Raw genomic sequence first — 26,901 nt, 5'->3', positions numbered from 1 at the left:
CAGATGAATGTTTGAATATAATGATATTGTTTGGAAATACCAATTTCAAAACGTGAATATCAATGAATAAAAAGAAATATGTTAAATTAAATACTAATATTTATATTCAAAAAAAATTCATTAATGCAAAGAAAATCATTCTGAGTAAGAGTGAGAAAATATGGGTAAAACAACAATTGTTTTTAATTTTGGTGAAAAAGTGGAAGTTGAATAATTATTTGAGATAAAATTTTGTGCTATACACATCTATGTCGGAAAATTTATGGAGGATTAAAGCTACAGTAAAGTTGCTGCATCAGGAATCAAAAAAAATTACAAAATTATCTCTTGTTGGAGGAACAAGCGAATTACTTGCTGAAGGTTTTGAGAGTGGCCAAGTGAATTTGATTAATATAAAAAGTGGAACACTTTCTCGAGCAATTAATGCTCATACTGAAGAAGTGACTGCTTTATCATCAATTGAAAAATTTCTGGTGTCTGGTTCTGCAAACGCAGAGATTAAAGTATTCGATTATTTTTGTCATTGTTTTAAATATGTTTGTTTTATATAAATATGATTTGTAGTTGTGGGACCCAGAAACTGGAAATTGCATCACTTCTCTTCCTGCTTTTCAACCTTATAAGCGTATTTCCTACAAAGAAAAGAAGAAAGTGTTTGAATATGTTAAATCGCTGAACTATGCATCTTCTTTGCCTCCCCTTACAACATCTTCTAATTCTGTACCACAGGCAGAAAGCCCTTCTCAGTCAACAAAAGTTATGAATGAAAAACAAGAATATTTATCTTCTCTCGTAGAAAAATTCAATCATCAAGGATACTCACAAATGAAAAATAAGCTTGCTGTTCGATTGTTTGGGATTGGTATGGATGAAAGCAGCCATCAAGGTCGAATTCAGTCAATATGCTTTTGTAATCAAAGTTATTTTGGAAGGCGATTAATGTCATCTTCAGCAAGCAGATCACAAGACACTCAATTTCCTTCATCTTCTGCTTTGGCTAATGTTATTTTATGCAGTGCATCCTCAGATAAAACTGTTAAGGTTGGTTATTTTCCTTTGTTATTTGAATAATTAAAATGCTTAAATTTTTTGATGAAACATCATTTAACCTCCTGTGGTGCTATTTAGTTGTGGTCTCTTGACTCGTCCCCCAAACTTCTTCATTCACTTCAGAATCTTCATACTGATACCATCAGCTGCATTTTAAACATCCCTTCAACTCCATATGTGATCACCGCTGGATGGGACAGGGCCATCAAGGTTTGGGCTGCTTGTGCTGTTCATGTAGCTTAAATTGAGTTTTCTTATTTCTTTTTCTTTTTTTAACCTGTTCTTCTCATTCTGTCTTTCAACATTATGTCTATTAAATTCTTGATGGATTTTGACTTATTGAAATATTCACAATTTTTTTTTCATTCTTTATTTTCGTAAAGGTTGTCGATTTGCGACATTTGCGGCTTGTGTGCTCGTTCGAAGGAGCTCACTCTGATTTCATTACGTCTCTTGTTCTGCTTCCACATCTTCCTCCTTCACCTGGCTCTGCCTTTTCAGACACGTTTGCCACTGATATAATGAAAAAGGCAAGATTTGCAGTGGAAAAGGAAAAAGAGAGAAGAGAGGCAGAAGAAGAGGAATCAGAAGAGACCTTCAGTGAAGATGGGCTGTTAAGTCAGCGCAGCAGGGAAAGGAGTGGAAGATTAGGTGAAAGTTATGAGAGAATTAGAGAAGAAGAAGAAAGAGAAAGGCAAAGAGACAAAGAAGAAGAAAGAAAGAGGGGAAATCCGTTTGTGTTGTGCTGCAACGATGGAGATGCAGACATTTCAAATACTGTGTTTTTTGCTTCGACTGGCTGGGATGCTGTGATAAAGGTGTGAAAGTTGTTTTTTGTTTTTGGAAAAAAATAAAATTTTCGCTTTTTTCTTTTCTGAACTCTTTTTTGGAAATAATAAACTTTGTATTTTTCTTCAATCAAATGCAATTTCAATGTTAACATGTTATTCACATACCAATTTACCTGCCATGTCTTTCATTCTTATTTCTATTTTTTTTTCAAACTTTTATTTCATTCGCTTATTTTTCAGTTGTGGATGTTTGATGGGTGTGTGATTGTGCCTGTTATTCCACAGTCTGATCTGTTTGAAGTGTGCAAGCAGCACGTTGCATCTCTGTTCACATCACAAATAACAGCAAAATATGCAAATTTGCCCATTTTGAAGAAGAAGAAAGAAAGCAAAAGAAAAGATTCAGTGAGGGAAAGAGGATTCAGCAGAGAAGGAAGCAGAACAGAAAATGAGAACGAATTCAACAGTTTTGCTTCAAATGTGGCTGAAAAAGAAGACGAAGAAGACAATGCAGATGAAAAGGACTTTGATCCATTTGCTCCTCAGCCGACGTCTCGACTGCTTCTGAAGAAGAGGCCACCTTTCATATCGTCGAGGAGATATTCATTGGCCAATTCTAATCGATCAACAGCAAAAGAAGGAGACGAAATGGAAGGCGATGAAGAAAACATGAAGCAGAAGCAAAACTCGAAAGATGATAGAGCAAAAGAAGGAGACAGCCAAAAGACAAACACTTCAGCACAATCATTCATTTCACCTCGTTCACTCACAACTGTTGCTTCTTCAAATGCACAAAGTTTTTCTTCTCCAACACGCCAATCTTCAAACAGCATGGGATCTTCATTCGCTTCTTCTTCGTCTTCGTTTGAGAGTCAGCTGCTGTCTCTGCTGAACAGCGAGACGAAACAAGAGCAAGATGAGAGGAAGAAGAAGATGAGAAGAGAAGAGCTGACAAAGAAGCTGCAGGAAGCAAAGAAGAGAGAGGCGAAAATGGCAGCTGAAGAAGAGAAGAGAAAGAAGATTGCATTGTTTATGGCCGAAAGGGAAAAAGGAAAGAAAATGAAAAAGAAGAAGAAAGAGTCTAATAAAACTGGAAAGAATGAGATTGTCGAAGGAGGAGGAGAAGAGGAAGGATCTGATGAAGAAGATGAAATTGTAAAGGAAGAAGATAAAATAAATGCAAAATCAACACAAAGAAGTCGAAGCAGAGATTTCAGATCGAAGAGCGCTTTGGGTTCAACAAAGGCACCTGTTCGACTTGATCAAAAGAAAAAAATGAAAGGAAAAACGAAAACGAAGAGTGAAAAGAAAGAAAACAATGAGAAGAGAGCAAGCACAGAACGTGATGAAGATCAGCTTTCATCCTCTTATTGGATGAAGCAATATCTTCTCCATCGATCGAGCGAGTTGGAGAGCGAGAAATCAGATCAGAGAACGCTTCCTCCTCTTGTCTCTTCATCAACAACATCATCGTCATCATCATCATCAACCACATCATCAGCTAATGCTCCTCTTTCTGTCAGCCTTCCAACAATTCATTCACCCACATCTGCTGATGGCTCATCCACAGCCATTCCTTCCATTCGATCACGCTCTCCCATCCCATCCACTTCACAAGCACTTCACAATACTCTTCCACAAACCACTTCAACATACTCACCTTCATCTTCACTCACTTCAGACACTTCAGCAACTTCATCTGCTCCACGTGAAAGAATCCACATTCTCCCTGCATTGGATGCTGAGGAGGTGACAGTCACATCGTCTTATACTTCATTTGCTGCCACTCGTCCACCTTCTCCTTCTTCCTCGTCTGCTTCCTCTTCTTCATCAACCAGCCATTTGCTCAGCCTCACCTCAGCAGCTGTTCTTGTGGGTGAGGCAGAGAAGAGAGAGAGGGCGAGGAGAAGAGAAGAGATGAGGAACGAAGGAAGGTTGCTGGCAAGGCTCAACGGAGAAGAAGAGCACATTGAAGGAGAAGAGGAGAAGAAGGAAAAAGAAGAAAGGAAAAAGAAGATGGAGATGAGAAAGAGGAATATGAAGAGAGATGTGCAAATGAAATCGATGGGAACATCAGAAAGCTACATGAAGGAGAGAAGAGATGGAAGAGGAGACATGAATGAGATGTATGGGAAAGAGATGCATGTTGATAATGATGAGGAAGCAGATGAAGAGGAGCTGAGAAGAGAGAGAGAACAGGAAGAGGAAGAAGAGCGCATATCGAAGAGTACACCTCTTGTGGATGTGTCATATTCGAAGATTGTGGGAGGAGTGGGAGACAAAAGAGTTGTCAGAAGAGCTGACTGGATGTCGTCGAAGGATGAGCATCAGATTGAAGACGAGGAAGAAGAAGAAGAAGAAGAAGATAAAAATAAAGAAGCAGTGGAAAATAAAGATCAGTATGTGGAAGCTGAAACGGTTGAAATAGCCGAAGCTCAGCCAGATGAACTTTCTGCCAAGAAAATGGATGAAAAGGAAGGAGGAGAAGAGAATGTGAAGGAAAGAGAATTCTTTCCTCAGGCTTCAACTCCTGTCTTTCCGCAGTCACCTCGCCAAACAGAAGCAAGATCGTCACCAAGAATGACCGAAAACATTAAAAAGAAGGGGGACGACGAAAGATGTGGTGTAGATGATGAAGAAGGAGATGAAGAGCAAGAAGCATTTAGTCCAACTGTGAGTTCGTTTGCAAGCTACACTTCTTTTGCTTCGTATCCACTTTCTTATTCTGCTCTTCTTCCAACTTTATCTTCGAATGCGTCTTCTTCTTTGAACAGCTTTGGATCACCAGTCAATTCCTCTGGAATGTCACTTTCAATTCCCTTGTCTTTTTCTTCAGTCCTTTCTTATCTGCTGCTGAATCCTCAGCTTTCTCCCTCTCTCACTTTTGTTCCGATGCACTCCTTCATCTCCAACACACACTCAGCCATGGTCACTTCTCTCTCTCTCTTCACAACACAGACATCTTGGCCCACTCCACTTGTGTGTTCAGGCTCTGCTGATGGAACCGTTTCGCTGTGGTCTGCTGAAAAGGGGAAAAGAATGTGGAATTCGGCTGATGCAGCTGAAAGAGAGATGTTTGCACAGAAAATCAGAAAGGAGAAGAGCGAAGAGAAAGAACGAATGAAGATCTTTATGCTGAAAAGAGGAGCTTCTTTTGTTGATACGCAACAAAAGGGAAAGAATGAGGAAGGTGAGAACAGAAAAGAAGAAGGCAACGAAGATGAGGAGATGCCATTTGGAAAGCAAAGAGATTCTTTGATTGATCAAGTTGATCTGTCGCTTCCAACTGCATTTTATGGCCAGTCTTTGAATGAGTCTCGTTCGTCTTCTCATTCATCAACACCTGTTGACTCTCCACTCAGCACAACTCAGTCTTTGTGTGATGCTGACCCTGCTGCTGATGAACTGCAGATGCCTTTGTATGCCCCCATCAGCGACACCATCAGCGCTGCCCCATTCTCTTCTGGTGTATTGCTTGCATCAGGAATGCGTGTTATATTGATAGAATGAATATATGTAGATGATTTATGTGTTTTTTATATGATGTTATTAATTTTTGTGAAATTTTGTTGTTAAAAATTTTCGTTATCTTAAAGAGCACAATTTTTTGTTATTTATCTTTTGTGAATATGAGTTAGCCAACAAACAACTTCAAATTAGTCTCTCCTCTTTTCGAGTGCTTGATGAAGTATTCTGTCGAAAAGAATCAAAAAAGAAAAGAAAAACGCTTTCAATTGCAAACTTTTATTAAAGCACGCAAAAAAGGTTAAATTGAAACGAATTCTTAAAAGATGCACAAAAGGAAGAGGAGATATTTTCTACAAATGAAATCAAAACTTGTTTCCACAACTAAATTTTAAATTGTAGTTAATACCGAAAAATATGGATGATAATGGCAATTATTTAAGAAAGTTGTTTTCAAAGAATTATCTTTAATTTCGATGAAATAAATTAACAAAACTAACAATTTCAAAATAACAATTGTTAAATGAACAGACAAAATAAAATTCAATTTCTATTGTTTCTTTCATTTAAAGGGAGTAACACACTAATTATATCAATGAATATTCATTTGTTATTACTTGACACGCAATAAGTGTTTGGAGTGAAGAGATTTGGCATTGGCGGTGAAGGAGCAGGTGACATTGTTGCTATTTTGGCCTTTGGAGAAAGAGGAGCAAGCGGAGAAAAAGGCTTGTTGATAAGAGGAGAAGTTATACTTGCAATGGCTGGCTGAGGAAGTAGCGGAGACAACAAATGCGAAGGATGGATCAAACTCTGTGAAGACATCGTATGGGCTGCTTTGATGGCAGCTGACTGGCTCTGAATAGGAGTTGGAAGAGAAAATGTATTTGTTGTCGGCTTGTTTGCTGGCTGGTCAGATTTCGCAGGAGACAAAGAACTTGTCGCCAAAACAGGTCTTTTGAAGCGAAGCATCAGATGGCTGTTTGAATTAGATGAATTTGTGGATGGGCTGTTCAGCTTCGAAAGAGAAGCAACAGAAGATGAAGATGAAGTTGATGAAGAAAGAGAAGGAGTTAGCTGCGATTGCAGACTTGATGAAGACTTGTTGGATGAAACAAATGGAGATGATGGAGAAGACAATTCAGCTTTTGAAGAGTTCATTCGAAGTGCATCAAAAGAAAGCGAAGAAGATTGAGAGTCAAGTGATGATGCAGATGAAGCAAAGGAAGTGAGAGGCAGAAGAGGGGAAGAAGGAGAAAGAGGAAGAGGACACAGCGGTGTCATTGGAGAGACGGGGTTCTTGACACTTTGCACTTCGTGTGCTATTCGAGCTTCCAGTGGTGAAAGGAGAGAAACATCTGAATTCTGTTTGGAATGCGAGAAAGGTGAAAGAGGAAGAGGAACGCGATGCGAATAAGAAGACTGGTCGAAATTCATCTGAATCGATTTTGGCTCAAAAAACGAGGATGCTGTGACAACTGAACGGGATGAGGAAGTTTCAATGCGGATGGGGCAATGAGAAGCATGTGCAGATGCAGAAGAGGAGGAGGTTGAAGAAGAAGAAGAAGAAGAAGAAGAAGAAGATGGTGATGTTGATAAGGAATTAGATGAAGACAGCTGTGTTAATAAAGAAGAATTGTCTTCTTTGAGTCCTGAGATAAGTTGAGTGCCTCTGAAAGATGATCCGCTGTCTAAAGAACGATATGGCAATGAAGATGTGAACAAGTCTAAAGAATCCTCCATCTTTTCCTTTCTGTCAGCATCTGAATAATTCGACAGGCTTCGGCTGTTGAAAGAAGAGGCAGCCAAAGAGCGGTTGACTTCAGACAAGTCACAGGGCTCTTCATCAATTGAGGCAGAATGCACAGAAGATGGCAAAGTTGATTGAATGTTGGTGGAAATGTCGTTCTTTCCAAACGATGCGAGCGTTGCGTGGAATGTTCTGGATGTGCTGTCATTTGCTGATTGAACAACAGATTTATCACTCGAAAGGGCATTCGACGTATTCTTCGTCTCAAGTTTTGATTTTCCTGTTTTTGCTTTGTTTTTGCTTTGTCGGCTTTTCGCCCGCCTGCCGCCTCTCTTTTTCCCTCTTTTTGGCGTTACTGTTGTGTCTTCAATTAATCTTTTCTTTCTTGTTATATCAACTTCTTCTTCAAATTCTTCTTCTTCGTTTTCTTCACTGCTCATCCTCAGAATGTCCAACAAGTCCATATCATCGTCATCTTCCTCTTCTTCACCATCATCTTCCATTTCCTCTTTTCCTTTCGCAACGTTCTCATCATTTGCCTCAGCACCCTCAACAGCAGTGTCACTTCTTTCAATTCCCATCTCTCTTTCTATTTCTTCATCCAACCCCAACATTCCAGCAGCATTCTTCCTTCCTTCCTTCTCCTTCATCTCCTCATCCAAAGTTGCCTCAACGATACTCAACGGAATCGGCTGTGTTGATGACAAGCTGTCTATTCCATCGCTGTCACTCATCCTTCCTGAACTCCTTCCCCACACTCCACTTCCTCTTCTTCTACCTCTTCTTTTCTGCTTCCCTTTGCCTTCTTCTTTCTCTCCTTCTTTCTCTCCTTCTTTTATCCCTTCTTTTATTCCTTCTTTGATCTCTTCCACAACAGCATCAAGCCCAAACGACATCTTCTTCCTCACAAACTCTTCGATCTTCTCTTCAAACAAGCTGTCTTCGCTTCTGTCGTATCCATCAAAGTTGCTTTCCTCTTCGAATGTTCTGTTTGACTGGCTGTCACTTTCTGTCTCGTTCTCACTCCAAACACTTCGGCTTCTCCTCTTCCTCTTCCTTCGCTTTTCATTCATCTCGCTCATTTCACTTCTTTCTTCCATCTCTTTTTCATCTTTTTCCAACAGAAAAGAAACATCTTCCAATAGAAATTCATCCCTTCCTCTTCCTCTTCCTCTCATTCTTCCTCTGCCTCTGCCTCTTCCTCTTGTTTTCTCTCTCTCTCTTTTCCTCTTTCTTCCTTTCAAAGCCTCGTTTTCAGCTCTTTTTGATATTTCAAATTGATTGCTTTGTTTAGTCTGAAATGCTGGCAGTAGAGAAGAAGAATTGAAAGAAGAAGAAGAAGAAGAAGAAGAGAAAGAAGCAGAAGATGATGCTAATAGCGATGTCGATGAAGCAGAAAGTGAAGAAGGCAGAGAAGATTTTGGAGAAGTAACAACAGAAGCATTAGTAGTATTAGAAGCATTAGAAGCATTAGTAGAAGCATTCGCAGTATTTCTTTGAGTGTCTGCATTTCCCTCGCCTTCAGGAGGGAGGCTGCTGAGGATGGAAGTGATGAGAGAGGAAGAAGGATCGTCTGCTGCTGTGTCAACAGGAAGAGGAGAAAGAACAGTCTGCTGTGTGCGTGGGAGGATGGGTGTCCATGAAGGAGACTGAGGAGAAGAGGAAGGGCGGAAGGAAGAAGAGGAAGAGGAGAATGAGGAAGAAGAAGAAGTAGAAGAAGAAGAAGAAGAAGATAAGGGAGTGTTGCAACGTGGAGAGGAAGAAGGAGAAGTGAATGAAGGGAACGATGAATGACTTCGTGAAGGATGCTGACGTGGTGATGAAATGGCAGAGGAAGTAAAAGACGAAGATGATGATGATGATGAACCTGATGAAGACGAATAAGAAGGGCTTGGAGCAGCAATCAGAGAAGGAGAAGTAGATCCGAGTGGCGTGTGGAAAGAAGAGGAGAACGCAGAAGGAGAAGAAGGTGTGGATGAAGGAGGATTGCTGTATGAAGCATAATTAGAGACAGGTGAGTCGAAATATCTTCTCACTTTCTTCTTCTTTCTGAGGGGAGAAGTGAGAAGAGAAGAAGAAAGAGAATAGGATGAGTCAGGTGACGTGAGGGAAGAGGGAAGAGGGAAAGGAGAAGAGGCAGGCGATGTGAGTGAGCGCTGAAGTGATTGATGAGGAGACATAATAACAGAAGAAGAAGAAGAGGAAGAGGAGAAAGAAGAAGAAGAAGAAGAAGCATTTGAAGTGTTTTGTTCATGGCTTCTGTAGGGAGAGAATGCAGTTGATGCGCTTTGTGTGAGTGTCAGTGCACTTGATGAAATGGGAAGCTGTTGATGTGCAGAAGAAAGAGAAGAAGAGGAAGAAGAGGAAGAAGAGGAAGAAGAAGAAGAGGAGGAAGAAGAGGAAGATGATGAAGATGGTGACGATGAAGTGGATAAAAGAAGGGAAGAGATAGGATCAGGATCAGAAAGAGAGTCTGAAGGAAGAAAGAAATATGCCATGTCGAGAACAGGAAAGGAAGGATGAGGTGTTGATGAAGAAGAGGAGGAAGAAGAGGAGGAAGAAGAAGAAGAAGATGATGATGATGATGCAAGAGAAGATGATAAATCCTGTGAAGTGAATTCAGCTGTGTTTGGAGAGCAAAGAGAGAGAAACAGCGAAGACATTAATACGTCTGTGTCATCAATGCCATATGAAAGAGGAGAGATTATATGCAACACATGATTCTGATTCTGAAAGAGAGAAGAGGAAGAAGAAGAAGAAGAGGAAGATGAAGAAGAAGGTGATGGAGAAGGAGAAGGAGAAGGAGACGGGAAGGGAGAAGGAGAGGGAGATGGTTCTATTTTTGATGATGCAGAAGAAGAGGAAGAGGAAGAGGAAGAGGAAGAGGAAGAGGAAGAGGAAGAGGAAGAGGAAGAGGAAGAGGAAGAGGAAGAGGTAGAGGAAGAGGAAGATGATGATGATGAAGTATTTGTAGTGGAAGAAGATAATGAAAAATTGGGAGAAGAAGAAGAAAGAGGAGGAAGAGGAGAAGCGGAAGAAGTTGAAATTGAAGTTGTTAAAAATGATGTTGAAGACACTGCAGCTGCAGCATCTCTTTCTGGTTCTGTTGCCTCCTTTTCATCTTCTGCTGTTTTTGTTGAAGAAATTATTGATGAAATTGAAGAAGAAGAAGAAGAAGAAGATGATGATGATGATGATGATGATGATGTCATAGATAATATTGAAGATTTGAGTGCCATCTGAAGAAGATCGTCTTCTTTCTCTGTCTTCACAAAGGATTCGCTTTGAGCATTCTTCATTTCTCTTTCTTTCTCATCCTCTTCTGCTCCATTCACATCTGCAGTTGTATTCATTTCTTCTCCATTTTGAGCGCCGAATGAGAAAGAAGAAGATAAAAGAGGGGAAATTGAAGCAGAAGGAAGAGGAAGCTCTGTTTCCTCATCATTTGTGTCTGCTGTTCCCTTCATGTTTCTATCGTCACTTTCTTCTTCTGACTTAACATTGCTGGCATTCATTTTCTTCTCCATACTTCCTTTCCCTTCATTTCCTTCCCTCTTGCCATTGATATTACTATTGTTATTGATATTATTGATATTATTATTAATGTTACTATTACTATTACTATTACTATTATTATTATTATTATTATTCCCTTCTTCCTCCATCTCCTCCCTCACCACCGGCGACAGTCTGATGCGTATAGTGTCGGGCACATTCCACTTCTTCATCACCAGCCCAGCCACAACAGCCACAGAACATGTCGAAGGCAGAGTTATCTTCCCTCTGCCTGATTTGCCCAGCGCTGCCACGACACGACGCATCGACTGGTTCATTGGGAAGATCTGTACAGTCACGTGGGAGGGGAGAGAGAGGGAGGGAGAGGAGGAAGAAGAAGGAGAAAGAGAAGAAGAAGAAGATGATGATGATGATGAAGATGATACTGAAGAAGCAGAAGGAGAAGCAGAAGGAGAGGTGTTTTGATTGCTTTGTATCAATTTGCTCGAATTGGCTGCTGCGTTTGCAATCATCGTGCACACAGAATGAGGCAAAAACGAAGGCAGATAAGAAAGAAAGCGAGCAAAAGACAGCAAAATCGGTGCAGCATCAGAAGGATTCACTTGTCGAGCGGATGAAGAAGAGGAAGAAGAAGATGATGATGTTGATGAAGAAGTTTTTGATGTACTTGGATCTTCGCTTGTTCCACTTTGTTCTGACAGCAATTGTTTTGAAGAGGAAATTTCTTGTTCTCCATTTGCGATTAATGAAGAGGAGGATGAAGAAGTTGAGGAAGGAGAGGAAGAGGAAGAGGAAGAGGAAGAAGATTGCATTGCTGGAGAAAGAGAAGGAAATTGCTGCAATTTCAATTGCGAAGAGTCAGCAGATGTTGCAAATTTGGTCAAAAATGCATTTTCTCTTTTGTGTTTCAACTGTTTGTGCGAAAGCAGACGAGGAAAAGGGCGATGCGAAGAATAAGCCAAAGAAGAAGGAGGCGAAAGAGGAGAAGAAGCAGATGAAGATGAAGAATAGTTAGATGTCATAGAAGATGCAGAAGGAGAAGACGGAGAAGAAGAGGAGGAGGATGAAGACGATGATGATGAGGAAGAAGAAGAAGAAGCTGAGGAAGGTATTTTTGTGCGTCCAGCGGTTGCGACAGGAGGGAAGAGCACATGCAGAGGAGGAGAAAATGGAGAAGAAGGCGCGTGGCCAGGCTTAGAAGAGGTGTGGATGATTCCATTGGAAAGAGGAGAAGGCAGGGTGATGTGTTGAGAAAAAGATGACTCTGAAGAAGAAGAAGATGATGATGATGATGATGACGATGAAGAGAAGGAGGAAGATGATGATGAGGTGATTGGAGATGATGTTTGTTCATTCTGAGAAGAATTATCGGATGATGAATGAACAGATGAAAGAACTGGAGAAAGCTGACATGAAGAGGAAGAAGAAGAGGAAGAGGAAGAAGAGGAAGAAGAAGAGGCAGATGCTGAAGATGTCGATGCAGACAGAGCAACAGCTGCAGCAATTGAAACAGAAGATGGTGAAACTGCTGAAGAAGAAGAAGAAGAAGAGCTGAAAAGAGGCAAGCGAGGAGGTTGGAGAGGCAGTGAAAGACACGAAGGAACGGTAGCCAATGAAGGAGAAGTTGGAGGTGTCAGAGGCGGAGTCATAGGGAAAGAAAGAGGGGGAGACAATTGTGAATGAGCAAACGAATTTTGGTTATTCGAAGGTTTTGAAGCAAATGAATGAGAAAGAGGAGAAGGGCCAGGATGAAGTGTGATGACAGGAGAGGAAGGTGAAGTTATCGGCAGAGATGAAAAAGAAGACGGTCTGTTTTGATGTTGCTGTCCGTAAGAATTAAACGCTTCGGCTGTTGCAAGACTAAGTGAAGGAGATGTTTGTCCCTGAATGCAAGTTGTCATCTGCACTCGATTTGGAGAGATGCTTGTGCTATTTGATTGTGGAGAAGAAGGTGGGAATAGAGTGACTGAATGTGTTTTGGGCGAAGAAATATTTGGAGGCGAGGTTGTAACAATGACCTGTCGAACAATTGGAGTTGTATCGCATTTTCGCATGTCTGGAAGCTGAGCAGTACTTGTTGATGATTGTGAAAATATTGGAGTTGTTGGGCGCATCGGAACTGATTGCGTAATAGGCTTACTGGATGTAATTGAACGAGTGAATTCAGGTGATAAAGATCGCATTTCTAGGTTTTCTTGAGAATTTTGCAAGGTTTTTTCTGAATTTAAAGCAGAAGTGCTTTGTGGTGAAAAAACTGATGAATGCATTGATGGAGTTGGTTGAATAGAAGCATGTTGCGTTGGGTTCAAATTTGTCTGCGAAACAGGCCATCCAGATAAATGAGTTTCAAGCAAAGAAGAAGAAACAGAAGAAAACAATGATGGAACAAGTCTTGTTGTAGAAGACGATGATGAAGATCGAGGAGGAAGTGGCCTGGAAAACAAAAAATGCGATAAAGGAGAAACGCTTCTTTCGTTGTCAGTTTCCCATATAACAGTCTGGTTTGAGCTACTTTGAGCTTCTGAAATCATTGCAAAATAGCACTAAAATGATAATGTAACAACTGAACAAATTTTAAATGCAAAAATTCTAAGTTTCTATGAAACAGACCGGAATAAGTATTTTCTAAAAATTTATTGACTTTTCTAAAATAACTAAAAAAGAAAATTTTCCAAATAAAAACTATCAATTATGGTATTTTTCTTTTTATATGCTATTTAAATGTAGTAAAATTCTAGAATTTATGTGGAAAAATAAATCAATTGTTTTCAACTATGTCTTCTTTTATGTAAATATTTCTTCCAAAACAACCGATCAAAATTGAGAGAAATAAAAGATAATTGGCAAGTATTTTCAAACTTTGTGTGGAACAAAATTAAAGAAACAAAAAACATCTTTCAAAATCAAATTGAGCATTGTAAAAGGGGGGAAAAAACTCAGACAAAGAATGAATTCTTTTTCACAGAATCTCTTGTTTTTTTTTTTTTTGAAAAAGAATAATGCACAAATAACTTAAAATTCTAAATTTTATTCACGTTAGGATAAAGGATTTTAAATGGATAATGAATCAAATTCTCTTTCTTTAACTTTATTTTCTTTTCTTTTCAATGAAAGAGTTTATAAGATTTTTGATATTAAACAGTTTTTTATATACTGTTATAAAAAGTTAATTTTTATATTGTTGAATCAGGAATCCAAATTGAATCTTGTGAGTTCGACGTAATTCGAAAAAAACAACAAGTTTCAAAAAGAAGCATTCAAATGCTCTGTCACAAGTGAATGAAGAAAATGCAATATTCCTAATTTGATCAAAAATGCTTAAAAAAAATAAATAAAATAATGCAAATAAATAAATGAATAGAAAACACATCCAAGCACCAATCTCTAAGCAGTCAATGCTTGTTTATTTCCTTTAAATTCAAATTGAATTTTTGGAATATTGAAATATTATGAAACTCAACAAAAATGTAACTCACAATAAACAAAACGCTTCTTCAGAATTTTAATTCACAAAATATGTGTGTCATATTTTCAGCTGCTGTAATCTCCTTCTGAATATTCATTCTCATTCTCCCCTGTTTCCTCGTCGTATGATTGAAAATCCTGTGCTTCATCTTCTTCCTCATCGAATCTATTTCCTTCTTCCTCTCCATATTCCTCTTCCACATTCTCCGCATCTTCATCACCATCTTCATCATTTCCTTCTCCTTCAACGCCATCTTGTTCTAATGTTCCTTCCTCGTTGTCATCTCCTTCTCCTTCTCCTCCTTCCCCTTCCCCTTCCCCTTCCCCTCCTTCTTCTCCTTCTCCTTCTCCAACACCTTCATCTTCTGCACTTTCATATCCAGTTCCATAATTTCCTTCTTCTTCTTCTTCTTCTTCATTGTCCATTTCTTGTGCACCATCGTCCATCTCTTCGTTGTTGTTGCTTTCTCCTTCATCTTCCTGCTGCTCTTGAAATCTTTCTTCCTCTTCAATTGCGTTGCCTTCATCAACACCGCTAGAAGCATTATTACTTTCTTCGCCTTCATCTTCCTTTGATATTTCTTGAAGTATTAAGCGTTCTTCTTCAGTTAATTCACTTGAGTCATCGTGAAGAGCTTCGTTGTCTGTTTGATCGTGACTCTCTTGGGAATCTTTTGTTGCACTTAGGAAATCATTAACAGCACCAAGGGCTTCTTCTGTTTCTTCCATTGTCTCGTTCATCCTCTCTTCGATATAATTCCTCTCTTTTTCCATCTCTTCTTCCATCTCCTTTTCTCTCAGCTCCAACCGCCTTAATTCTTCGTCTTGCTCTCTTTTTTTGTTCTCAAGAATCTCCTTCATTTTCTCTCTTTTTTCTCTCTCGCTTTCTTCTCTCTCGTTTTCTCTGTTCATTTCATCGCTTATATCGCTCACTCTTTTCCTGACGTTTTCCTTCTGCTGTTCGCTCGCATCTTCAGCTTTCCTCCGCCTTCCTTCGTCCTTCGCCAGTTCCCTTTCTCGCTCCTTCATCTTCATCACCAGTTTTTCTGACGTCTCTCTCATCGTCTTCCCTTCACGCTTCTCGTCTTCGCTCATCGCATTGAAGGAACTCGCAAACGAACGCAGCGCCTGTTTGCATTGCTCAATGCGATCGTGGTTGAGCAGCGATATGGCCATGTTGAGGTGTGTTATTGGGTTGCTGGTGGCAGATACACGAAACATTCATCAAGATGAGCATTCATAAGCAAGCGAATGCATCGATTGTCAATGGAAAAAGATGAGAAACAAGAGATGAAATAAAGGTGAAAATATGAAATCATTTGTTTAAAAAAAAAGAAAAAGAAAAGAAAAAGAAAAAACAACATTGCTTTAACTTCAAACAAACTTTTGAAGAGCAATTGATTTATGATAAGCATCAACTGCGTTGTCAATGTCACCCAATTTTGATAAGGCAATTCCCAGATGCATGTAAGATGGCGCATGCATCCTGTTCAAGAAAATTGAAGCAGAAAGTGAAAGATAACCTGATAAAACTCTTCAAGATGCAATAGAAATATCAGAATAGCAGCGATAAATGTGGTTTAAAAGAGGATATTGAATATAAAGCAATGACAATTTTATGATTCTGATAGAAATTTAAGGTGATTATCGAACTGTTCTGTTTCCAAATAGAGAATTCCCAGATTGTATGCAATGCGCCAGTCAAACTGCGCCATCGACCTCGCCTTTAACAAGCAGGAAATAGCCTCAAATTTGAATGATATCGTGAAAATATTAGCGGCTAAAAGAAAATCAACATCCTGAATTCAAATTTCATACTGCTTGAATTTTCTGCTTTGAATAAAAACACATCCCAATGTTGTTCCACAACTCCGCAAATTCCGAATGAGCAGCAGCAATTCTATTGGGAAAATGATACAAAAATAATAAATGTAATAATAATTTAATGAATAAAATAACAAAAATCAAAAAGAAGATTTGATCATAAATGCACAAAGAAATTCAAAAAAAATTTTTTTTTCATACCGATATTTTGCGAGTGCAACATCAGTGTCACCTTTATCTTGGATTATCATCCCCGCAGCCAGAATGGTCTGTAATCACATATCGAATATTTTAAGAAAAATTATCAGTCAATGTTTTTGTGATGAATGATGCAGCAAACTTTTGAATTCCTTGGATCAATAGTTAACGCACTCCCCAGCTTTTCAAATGCTTTATCATGATCGCCCATTCGAAGGCATATTAAGCCAACAATTGTCAAAAGCTCTGAATTTTCTGGTGAAAGTGTTAATGCATGCTCGTACATGGGCAACGCTTCTGAATAGCGCTCGAGTTGCGAATAAATATTTCCTAACGCACATAGCGTAACTTGTTGAGGGTCAGCTTCAATTGCTTGAAGATACGTCTCAATTGCCTAAAAGAATAAGAGTATTTGTAAAATATGATGCAAATAATAAATAACTTCTTTCCAAAAAAACAACTGAAAAAGCACACTTGTTCATCGTTTCCTAACTGTTGAAGACACATAGCTTTGTTGTGCAAGCATTCCCAATCTGGATCTTGCGTTAATGATAGTGCTTCATCAAAGTTATCAACAGCTTCCTTGTATCGTCCAAGCAGCATGTAAGTCTTTGCAACTTGTTTAATATTGTCAATGCTCACAGGATTTAAATCTGCTACCGTTTGGAAAACAGTCAGAGATTCTTGAACTTTTCCTTGTTGTCTAAGTATGAGACCCTTGACGTACAAAGCATATTCACTATTGTTGTCATATTTTTTCAATTGTTGTTCAATTGTACTCATGCATGCCTTATAATTCCTAGTAACAAAATATTGATGGATTTCTTGATTCTTCGCTGTAGAGTCATTCGAATAACTGAATTGCTGTTTGACTTTAACATCTGTAAGTGGAATGGTTTGCATTATTATCTCCAAATAGTATTAAATTTTCTTGTGGTTAGATCAAAAATCTCAAACTTAAAAAAGTTTTTGCTTTGTGAATGATGTTCCACACAAATTTTTCAAATATTTTCTCGATTTTTTTGTGCTTCTATGGATTTTTGCATTGTTAAGGAAGACTTCTTATGTCACGATTACTGAAAATGTTGAAAACATATCCTGGTTTTTTAAAAATAGAAAATTTTTTGTCTAATATCAAATGCGAGCGATAAATGAGAAAATGTTATGAAACAATGATCATATTTTTGTATAAGAACTTTTCATCATTGTCTTTTATGATTCTTTCAAAGTGATATGGGACAAAATATTTTGCTTGATGAATTTTGTTCCATTCTTCTCTAACATTTATTTTTCTCAATTTTAGAATTTTTTTGTGATAATTTGTGTTGTTACGGTTGAAACATAATGATAAGGTTGGAGAAAAAGTTTGGAACAAATCACAGTTTTTTTCATAATTGCAAAAATTTTGACCCATATCAGCAAAATTTTATTATGATAATTATAAATTTGGGTGATTTTTTTTGATATCATAAAAAAAGATCAAAAATCGAAAAAATAAAATTTATAGAGGTATTTATTGATCAATAAATTAAATTGATTTATTTCAAGTATTAAGCTTTTATTTCTGTAATATGTATTTGTTTTATTATTATATGCAAAAAAACATACCTTTTTAATGTTTTTGGTGAAAAAGAATTTTTTGATCAAGTTTTATAAAAAAATTGAAAAATCAATCTTCAAAAGGAAAATAGAAATTTCATAATTGGCAAAACAAAATATTGCAAAGAAAAAGTTTACGAAGAAGAATATTAAAGAAAAAAAGAAAACAAAATTGTTAATTTTTATTGATCAAAAAATGTTAATTTTCTTTTTTTTTTTCCCTCACCTTTGTATAGCCAACAAATCTCCATTCCTTTTATTCGATTCATCGGATTCATCAAACGTTAAACGAAATCGTGGAAAATTAGAAAAGCTGAGTTCAATGGATGGATCCCCCTCATTGCCCAGAACAAAATCGTTGCAAATGGTGGAACTGATGCTGATGCCTGTGGCAGACCCCAACAGAACCCATGCGCCACCATCGAGTATGCCCTCAACGGCTTCATTTCCCTCCTGCAAGATGCCTCCCTCACACTCCTTTCTTTAATATTTGTTCCCACTCAAACACTCACTTTCAGCACGGTTGACACCACAATCACAGGCGATGATGAAATTTATCTGATTTCCTAATAATTTCCTTCCATTTATTTTGTATATATTCCATGTAATATCAATATTCATGAACTTTCATCGCATTTTCATTTGAGGAATATATCTTTGCTTTTCTTTCATAGATCCGAAAATCAGCTCACATAGAAATATTTCTTTTCCACTTTCTTATCTAATTTCGCTTCTTCATCAAATGCAAATTTCGCTTGTTGCTAAATGGAATCATCCGTTTTCCTTTCTTCAATCATATTTGGTAATTTTCTTCAAAAACATTTATTTCCTCAACATTCCGATTTAAACATGCTTGTATCCGATTCACTTAACTGCCTTTTCCAAATTCTCTTTAAATAAGCCTTTTCCTCTGAATCAATTTCCCTCATCCTTTCATTTCCTGCAATTCACGTGGTTTTGATGTTGTGAAATCAATTGAAGGTTATTTTTTGGAACTCGTTCATACCAAATATCATTTTTGCCCTGCTCCTTCTGTTTTCTGTGAATTCTTTCAATCTTAAAACGAAATGGCCAAAATAGAATTTCTTGTAGATTGCATGCCTTATGATTAGCTTTTCTCGATAGGATTTAGAATCATTTCCGTTGCTGTGTTAGGTTGGTTGAAATTCTATGTCTGAATAAATATTTCTTTCGTCTTTCTGAGTAGGAATGAAAGACGAGGCCTGATGATGAATTTGACGGGAGCTGAATGAAAGAGAAGGAGCAGAAGATAACGATGGTGAAAGAGAAGACGAAGAAGTTACGGAAGGCAGGGATAGCGGAGAAAGAGAACCAGGATCAGCAAGACTAGCAGAAGATAGAAGTTTAGCTTGGGACTGCAGTGAAGGAGATAAAGATGTTCTGAGAGAAAAAGAAGATTGCTGTTGGATGTTCATAAACAAGGAAGAATTGACAAGTGATGAAGTTCAGTGAGAAAGAGGATGAAGAGCAATGTTTGAATTTGCGTCAAATTCTGCAGTTGAATCAAAAGGCGCAACCAAATTGAGGGCAGGGTGTTTCTGCATCAGATTCATCACCATTGAATTCTGCGATGTGAAGAAAGATTCCAACTTTGAGAAACACAACGTATCTCTTTTCCCAGGCACACTGCTCAGACTGAATGTTCTTGTCCCTTTCTCCTTCTGAAACAGCAGAGGTGATCCTTTCCCTGCTCCTTTCCTTCCCTTTCTGTGTGTCACCTCTGCTTCCTCTTTGTGTGTCCACCAGCCCCTCCACTTCATCCTCCTTCCTCTTCTCAGCTCCGCCCGGCTTTGCCACAGCCCACTCTTCAGCGCACTCATCAGATCCAACAGCGTTCTTGTCTGCCTCGCGTCGACTGCTGCATAAACAGGCACTTTTCGCATCTTCCACACAAATTGCCCGTTTTCTTCGCTTTTGATACGCACATAACGGCAGGGCACATCCAGTTCATCGCTCAAATCTTCTAAGTCAGAATTAGCGAGGTCATTCAGCATGCAGTCCAATTTCCGCTCTCTTGTCAAAATTGGCGTTTGACTTTCTTTCGCCTCTTGCTGCACATCGCTTGTCATTTTGCTCTCTTTCTGGTTGGTTGGCGTGCCTGTCTCAAGGTGTGGTTGTAGTATTCCTTGGATGCTGCTAAACAGATTCTTGTCTTTTTTCCTCTATCTTCTTCGCCATTTTCTCCATTTTCCTGCGCTCCCGCTCTTCTTTCTTCTTTCGCCTCCTCTCTTTCTTTCTTTTCTCCTTCTTCTTCTTCTGTATCTCCTGCAGTTTCATCAACCGAAGCAGTTTTCCTCTCTGATCATCAGATTCGAATGAACAAAACGTGATCTTCGCTTCTTCATCGTCTTCTTTCCCTCTCTCATTCTGGAAATTCATCTTGCATTACCTTTGTCACTTCTTTGTTCAAATCCTTCATCCTCATCACACCCAACGTCACCCCTCCTTCTCCTCCAACAACAACAACTGTTGATGGAAGCGTTATTGGTGCACCAACAGCTCCTCTCCCCATCTCCATCTCTTGGCTGTACACAATCAACGCTCTCCCTCCAACTCCTCTTCATCCACCGTCCATTCGCTTCCCTCGTGTAAAGTGTATCGTTCCAAAGTCACCTCCTCCGGAAGAATATTGTTTAGGCTGTGGAGAATGTGATAGCGTTGGAGACGGAATTGTTGTTCTGTTACTGCTGCTGCTTCTGTTTTTGCTTGGATTGTTATGAAAGAGGCTCTGGCTCTGGCTCATCTGAATGCTTTTCGTCTTTTTGCCGTTTTGAATTGATTCTTTCGCGTTTGCATTCTTTTCTGCTTCTTTTTTATTGTCTTTGCTTTTCAAGCAACTTCTTTGCGGTTGTTCATTGAATCATCCAAAATTGCTTTTTGATTTTCGTCTTTTCCTTCATCTGTATTGCCTTCAACTTCTTCCCTGTTTCCATTTCCATTTCCAGAATTTGTTGCTTCTTTCTCTTCTTTCTCACATTCTTTATCATCTCCTTCATTTTTTGCAGCATTCCCACTCATTCCTGATCTTTTTATAGATTCATCAATCGGCGTCGGAGAAAGCAGCAAGTTTGGTCTGACCATCAAAAGCACTTCGTTCACAACAGAATCACGTTGATGCTCAAGCGCCTGATAATACCTTCGCATCAACCTCTGTTTCTCTCTCCGTTTGTACCTCTTCTCTCTTCTCTCTTCTTCATCACTGATGATGGAGCTGTCGTAAAGGCATTCGCTTTCTTCATTTCACTTCGGTTCCTTTAAAGAATTTCTTCTGATCAGTGAATAATTCTCGTTTTCTTTTGCTTTCACTTTATTTTCTTTTTCATCATCATTGTAATCTCCTTCATTAGCAGGCTTCAATACCTTCCTCAACTTAATTTGTTCTCTTTTTCTTCTCCCCCTCTCTCTTTCTTCCTATTCTCCTGATGCTTCGCGTATCGCTCCATTATCCGAAATTACGCAAACAGCGGCAGCGCCTCAAACACATCGGAAGTGAGAACAAAATATTGTCTTTTCCTTCTTCTTCCGAACTGCTGCCTCATCCTCCTCATCTGCTCTTCGCTTGTTATAAATCTGTTTCAATAAGAGCGAAGCAACGAGGAGGAAGAAGAAGAGGAGGAAAAAAGAAGAGGAAGAAGAACAATGTGAAGCACCAGAAGCAGCAGTCACTTGCGCACAGCGGTTGAGATAGCGTAGGCGGAGGAGAGGATGCATTGCTCTTATGCGGCGAGCCATTGCAATTTCAGAACGATGAGGTGGTTTGGGGTGGGAAGAGGGGTCAGTTACTGCTGGAGAAGATGAGGAAGATGAAGAAAAATATGATGATGATGATGATTTCCGTATTGATGTCAATGATAACGCTTATTTCTATGACTATGCCTGTTCTACTTCATTTGTCTGTTTCTATCTCATAAACATTCGCACACCGGAAACACACATTCTTCTGTCAAATCGTCTGTCATTGGAATAATCTGCAACCAAATGCCGAAGGCTCTCGTTTTCGCTGATTGGAGCTAAGGAGTGGCAGAAGCGATGATTTGATGCAAGAGCAGCTTCAGAACAGAATTTGGCGTAGAAGAAGAGGCTGAAGAAGAAAGTGTTGATATTTCATCTGCATTGCTCCACATCTCTTTGTCTTCATCTTCAGTCTTTTCAATTTCTCTTCCTTCTTTTTCACTTTTTCTCTCTCCTTCTCTCTTCCTCCTTCTTTCTCTAAATAACCTCCATTTCATTAATGAATATCTTATATGGGAACAATAATTTCTTCAACTCATCATCCGACGCTGCTGTTAGCTATATAAAATAAATGATACAAAAGACTCCATTTTTCTGTCTATTGTCTTTTTGTTAATAAATACCTGTGCTTGAAACGCCCAGCAGCGGTGGTGCAAAGTTTGGAGAGAGGAAGGAAGAGACGACGTTATTGATTAAGGAATGCGCTTCAGGCGTGAAAACATATGAATACGATGGGAAGAATTGAGCGATCAGTTCATTGATGTTCTTTTGGTGGAAGGAGGTTCTTGTAAAAGAAGAAGAACGTTGGGATGAGTTGGAAGATGTTGAAGATCTGCAAAAATCCACATATTGATGGCTCGTGGCAGCTCTGGTTGTGCTTGTGATGTTACACAAAAAAGATGTTCTATCTGCCTAGGATATTTGAGGCAAGGGAGCTTTTGGTGGAAGCTGAATCATTTATTGAGGTAAAGTGAGAAAGAAGAGAGGAGGAGAAGGAGATCTGTGGTGTTTGAATGGAGTGTCATTCACAGAAGATAAGGAGTGACATTGAAAGAGGAGAACTTTTATTGGAAAGAGGAGATAATTCCTGCTTTTTGAGAAGCGCACATGACTTACTCGATCATGGAAACAACAAAGCTGCTTGTGTATGACTGATTTGAGAAGGAAGAAGAAGAAGAAGGCATTGATGACGAAGAGAAGAAATGTTTAGTGGTCTGTGAGAAGAGGAAGTCTGGTTTCATGTGGAATGAACAGTCAGCTGCAACACAGTGACAATAGTGGAAGCCAAATGCGCAGAAGAGAGTTCCTGGTTCATTCTTTTTCATCAGCTCTGATTTCAATGATGATAGAAATGATGTGAAGCGGTTGTGGTTTAGACACAGTGCTCAAACTTAGAAAAAGAATCTGTATAAAAAAACATGAAAAGGGATAGTTCATCAGTTTATGTATCAATTAATTGAAAGAAATTAAAATAAGAGTTTGAAAAAATAAAAAATAGAAAAACAAGAAATACGATAAAAACAATAATAACAATAATCAAAAAAAATTTCAAACCTTATTAAATGATGAATTGCTCTTTCATCGTATCTTGTATAGAGCTTATTAGCAATTGTTTGAATGAGTCCAATCTGACTGGAAAGATTGAATGAATCTGTGATTTTCATGCAGATGTGACACATACAAAAATTCGATGAAGATTGAAAATAAGCACATTCACAAAATGGACGTTGCTGTCAACACACATAAAAAAGATGAAGTTCATAATGAATGATGGAAAAAGTTCAGAAAATTTCAAAAATTGAAAAAAAAAATATAATTAAAAATAAATACACAATAATTCTTTGTTATTATTAAAAGAAAATTTCAACTCACACCACATCGCTTCAGATCTTCTCCATTGCAAAAGTAGATCCGTCTGGAACTCTTTTTCTTTTCTCTCGCTGAGTTAAGAATCTCCTCAACCTCCTTCACCATCTCCGCTTTCCTGACTTATCTCTTCTTCGAGAAATCTGGCAACATTGAATGGAAAAACTCAATTTCCGCGATAATTGCTGTATTCACTTGCTGTTCTTGCAAAGCTTGCTGCTCTGCGCTCGCTCAACTTCGACTCTTCTCCAAACTCCTCCAATGATATAAATTATTTCTTTTTTTCGATCGCAATCTTCTTTGGCCGTATGATATTCTTTTTTGTCAGCGTTTCTGCCCCATTTGACACAAACAGCGAAGAATCCAACGCAGACAAATTGATCCCACTGATGTTTCCATTTCCCCCTCTTCCTCTGCTGCTTCTTCCACATTCATCAGTAACTGGTCTGCGTGTTGTGACTCAAATATAACCTCACGAAGCTTACACATTCTCTTCTGTTGTATCCTCCCAGGCTGCGCGGATAACAGTGCAGGTTTAAGAACTTTGCAAGGGGGTCCGCACCTAAAATGAGCAGGTCGTTCGTCGCCCACTTCTCATCGACAGAGAGTCTGCCGTCATAAACAATCCAGTTCTCGTTTAGCACATAGAAGAGGTTCGTGTCCACGTACCGCACCGCACACAAAATATACAGCGCGCACTCGCTGTTCACCTGAAGTATCCTCGTCGGCTTCTCCTGTCACAGCCCACAGAACAAGTTCATAGCGTGCTTTGGATCGGACGAAGGCTGTGGGGCAAGCACAAGAGAAGAGAAATCGCAGTTAACATGCTGAGTATTCTTCGCATAAAGTGCATATGGAAGATGTTGACCTTCTCCTCTTTGTCATCTGCCTCGTCCCGCTTGTCAAACATCCTTTAAACCACAGACACTCTTGACGCCATTCCTCTCCTCCTTTCCTCAGGACTCTTATTCCTTGTTCCTCATTCTTCTTCTCATTCAGGAGCGATTGCAGATGGCAGATCTTGTCCAAGTTTTTGTTCTTTGTTTCCTCAAATCGCATCTACTTCAGCTGAATACGATTTGTGACTGGAATTAATGATAAATCCTTTTGCTTCATCCTTCCATTTAGACTCCTCAACCATCTGTGCCTTTGTGAAATTTTTCTGTTTCTTTTCTTTTCTTTTCTTTTCTTTTTTTTCTGCCCCTCTTTTTCGTTCTCAATCTCTTTTTCTGTTGCTCCTTCCACTTCCTCGTTTTCCCAAACCTGTTCCATTGCCTTCCTCTTGCTCCTCTTCTTTCCTTTCTTCAGGACCCTCAGAGCATGAATCTCTGGAAGAACCTGTTTCAAACATAATATCAAATTCACGAGTTCCGATGAACTGCTGTTCGATTAGCTCGTGTCTTTGGTTTTGATCTATTCAAGCAGCTCCATCTTCCGCTCATCTCCTGTTGAGAAGATGAAAAAACTCTTATGCAACAAATGAAGCTCATACAAAAAAGACATTATAACAGCCATGACGAAAATTGTTGGGAAAAATTAAAAATAACAAATCAAAAGGAAAAGGAAGAATACGAAGATAATACTTGCGAAGATTATTGGCAATTCAATTGTAATACCTAAATATTAAATTACAAAGGCAATTATCATCAACTGAACGAAATATTTGAAAATTGATTTATCTTATATTTTTTCAAAAAAATTTATTAATTGAAAAGATCATGGCGTTTTTGGCATTTCAAATTTTTGCTCAGAACATCATTATATTAAACTATCAGCTCATTAAGCATAGAATATGCGACTTTCAATGTTGACCAAAATGCACAAATAATTTGGTTTTTTTAAGATCATTAATTTTGTATATTCTATTTAATTTTATTTTTTTTTTGTTTTTTTATTTATTTTTAATTATTTAATAATTAACTTTTTGTTATTTTTATCGAATGATTCAAATGAATTTCTTTTTTTCTATTTCTTTTTTTTTTTTTTTTATTAATTTTTGTTTCAAAAACTGAAGTGAGAAAAAACAAGCATTAGCAATAAATTTGAAGTGTGAAATATGTCACATGACTTTTTTTATAAAAAAGAAAGTGAAGGTTTCCAATTTTCTTGTGACATTAAAATCCAGTATTCCTCCCATTTGTCTGGAATTATTTCTGACACGCTATTATCATTGCACTCCAAAAAATTGAAGAATATGACGGTCTATTCACATCCTTTTTGACAATCGCAATAAAATGACCTTGCTCGTATATAGCTGTTGAGTGAATTATGCAACCAACCAAATCATAAACGATAGATCGCTTAATGTCCTTCAAAATCAGATCCCTTTCTTCCTTGAACTTAAATGGGTTTTTTATTTCCATGTCATTCGGTCCCGGTCCCTTTTCAACAAACACAATCGATTTTGGAGGTGCGACAACCCTGAAAGATTCATTGACATTATGATTAATTGTAAGAATATCTGGAAATGATACAAAACGCACGAAAGGAATACAGGGTTTGTCCGTTTCACACCTATTACACCTTCGATTTCGTTGTTCTGTGATAAGATTAATGTTTGTTAGTAATTTTAACAGGCCTCCGATAATGTCAGATCCATTTATTGTGAAATAATACCTCGTTTCACGATTCGAGACTAAGAAATTTTCACAATGAGTGCATTTACGAACGTTTTTGCTGTAGATTGAAAACATATGATAGATTTTATTCTTTTTATCCGACAACTTATCCAACATTTTATCAAAAACATCAGTCAGTTTTTGTGCCACATTTCTTGGTCCAATTTTCAATTCGTAAAAGTTCCATATAACTGTTCCATTCCAAACTTTGCTGTTCTTTTTTGACTTCCGGAGCATTTCGAATAATTGAATGAACTCTACATGTTCATCCTTCATCATTGCAACTTGATTTCTGTTTATGTCAAGTGCAGCGAAACATTGACAAATAGAAGACAACGAACAGACACTCCCTGTATTCACAAGCCCTCTTTTCGACTCTAATTGTTGAAGCACACATAAGCGTGATTTCGCTTCGATTTCTTCATCCCGTTTGAGTGCATTTGAAAACGGTTTTAGTTGTTCATTTGAATCTTTCTTTCTTTTATCCATATTTTCTTCAGTTTCAAATTGATAACTATTTAAGTAATCAACTATTCTATCAATTGAAGAAGATGGAGAAATTGTCTTTTCTATTGGGACAGTTGGTGGTTGTGAGAAAGATGATTGTTCTGGAGCAAATGATGGAGAATTCTGCAGAGAGGACAAAGAAAAATTATGATATGCGTAAGATGTTGAATTTTTCGCGTTTAAAAACAGCAGTGATGATTGTGGTGAGTTTCCTGAAGGTGATGAAGAATTTGAATCAAAAGGAGAAGATGCTGTGAATGCTACTGAAGTTGGGGAAGAAGAGAACGCAAAAAGCGATTCTTGAATAACTGTTTGAGAGGTTCTTGTGGATTTTTCATTTTGGAATGGAGTCTTCATAGAACATTCTGATAAATGAAATGAACCGTCTTCAGTTGCTGAAAAGGGAGAGGGAGGGAGGGAGGAGGGAGATGAGGGAGATGAGGAAGAGGAAGAGGAAGAGGAAGAGGAAGAGGAGAGAGAGGAAGATGAAGAGGAAGAG

The 26,901-nt window shown here is 38.4% G+C and overlaps 6 protein-coding genes across 6 annotated transcripts; 1 reads left to right on the top strand and 5 right to left on the bottom strand.

Moving 5' to 3' along the window:
- Window positions 1-248: 248 nt before the first annotated feature.
- On the top strand, window positions 249-5,490 carry MONOS_11667 (uncharacterized protein; the record flags this gene model as incomplete). Its single annotated transcript, XM_067864219.1, has 5 exons — window positions 249-503; window positions 565-1,041; window positions 1,129-1,260; window positions 1,434-1,868; window positions 2,082-5,490. 5 exons carry the CDS (start codon window positions 249-251, stop codon window positions 5,349-5,351), a joined length of 4,569 nt encoding a protein of 1,522 aa, XP_067724287.1. The 3' UTR covers window positions 5,352-5,490.
- A 79-nt stretch (window positions 5,491-5,569) lies between these two features.
- MONOS_11666 (uncharacterized protein) lies at window positions 5,570-13,103 on the bottom strand (the record flags this gene model as incomplete). The annotated part of the gene is made up of 1 exon (XM_067864218.1): window positions 5,570-13,103. One exon carries the CDS (start codon window positions 13,101-13,103, stop codon window positions 5,910-5,912), a length of 7,194 nt encoding a protein of 2,397 aa, XP_067724286.1. The 3' UTR covers window positions 5,570-5,909.
- A 655-nt stretch (window positions 13,104-13,758) lies between these two features.
- MONOS_11665 (putative BBS4 protein) lies at window positions 13,759-16,965 on the bottom strand. Its single transcript, XM_067864217.1, has 7 exons — window positions 16,534-16,965; window positions 16,202-16,453; window positions 16,063-16,130; window positions 15,856-15,937; window positions 15,691-15,782; window positions 15,422-15,571; window positions 13,759-15,235 (listed from the first exon to the last, which is right to left on the bottom strand). The coding sequence occupies exons 1-7, from the start codon at window positions 16,960-16,962 to the stop codon at window positions 14,104-14,106; spliced, it is 2,205 nt and encodes a 734-aa protein (XP_067724285.1). The 5' UTR covers window positions 16,963-16,965; the 3' UTR covers window positions 13,759-14,103.
- Window positions 16,966-19,124: 2,159 nt separating this feature from the next.
- MONOS_17819 (uncharacterized protein) lies at window positions 19,125-20,197 on the bottom strand (the record flags this gene model as incomplete). Its single annotated transcript, XM_067870776.1, has 3 exons — window positions 19,125-19,777; window positions 19,822-19,977; window positions 20,110-20,197. The coding sequence occupies 3 exons, from the start codon at window positions 20,195-20,197 to the stop codon at window positions 19,125-19,127; spliced, it is 897 nt and encodes a 298-aa protein (XP_067724284.1).
- A 311-nt stretch (window positions 20,198-20,508) lies between these two features.
- Window positions 20,509-20,823, bottom strand: MONOS_11663c1 (uncharacterized protein; the record flags this gene model as incomplete). Its single annotated transcript, XM_067864214.1, has 1 exon — window positions 20,509-20,823. The coding sequence occupies one exon, from the start codon at window positions 20,821-20,823 to the stop codon at window positions 20,509-20,511; it is 315 nt and encodes a 104-aa protein (XP_067724283.1).
- Window positions 20,824-23,601: 2,778 nt separating this feature from the next.
- Window positions 23,602-24,336, bottom strand: MONOS_17818 (uncharacterized protein; the record flags this gene model as incomplete). The annotated part of the gene is made up of 3 exons (XM_067870775.1): window positions 23,602-23,790; window positions 23,947-24,062; window positions 24,186-24,336. 3 exons carry the CDS (start codon window positions 24,334-24,336, stop codon window positions 23,602-23,604), a joined length of 456 nt encoding a protein of 151 aa, XP_067724282.1.
- Between the last annotated feature and the right edge of the window lie 2,565 nt (window positions 24,337-26,901).

Source organism: Monocercomonoides exilis, assembly GCF_001643675.1.
Source record: "Monocercomonoides exilis strain PA203 chromosome Unknown scaffold33-1116896, whole genome shotgun sequence".
NCBI classification, from domain to species: domain Eukaryota; phylum Preaxostyla; order Oxymonadida; family Polymastigidae; genus Monocercomonoides; species Monocercomonoides exilis.
Note: the sequence above shows the minus strand (reverse complement) of the source record. Positions and strands in the feature narration are given on the sequence as shown.

What these genes read in the sequence shown, in the direction of transcription:
- MONOS_11665 (XM_067864217.1), bottom strand. Translation starts at nt 16,962, where the DNA reads ATGCAAACCATTCCACTTACAGATGTTAAAGTCAAACAGCAATTCAGT. An exon ending in AGTTAGGAAACGATGAACAA is followed by an intron (nt 16,454 to 16,533) that starts GTGTGCTTTTTC and finishes TTATTCTTTTAG; the next exon opens with GCAATTGAGACGTATCTTCA. An exon ending in CTCTATTTGGAAACAGAACA is followed by an intron (nt 15,572 to 15,690) that starts GTTCGATAATCA and finishes TGCATCTTGAAG; the next exon opens with AGTTTTATCAGGTTATCTTT.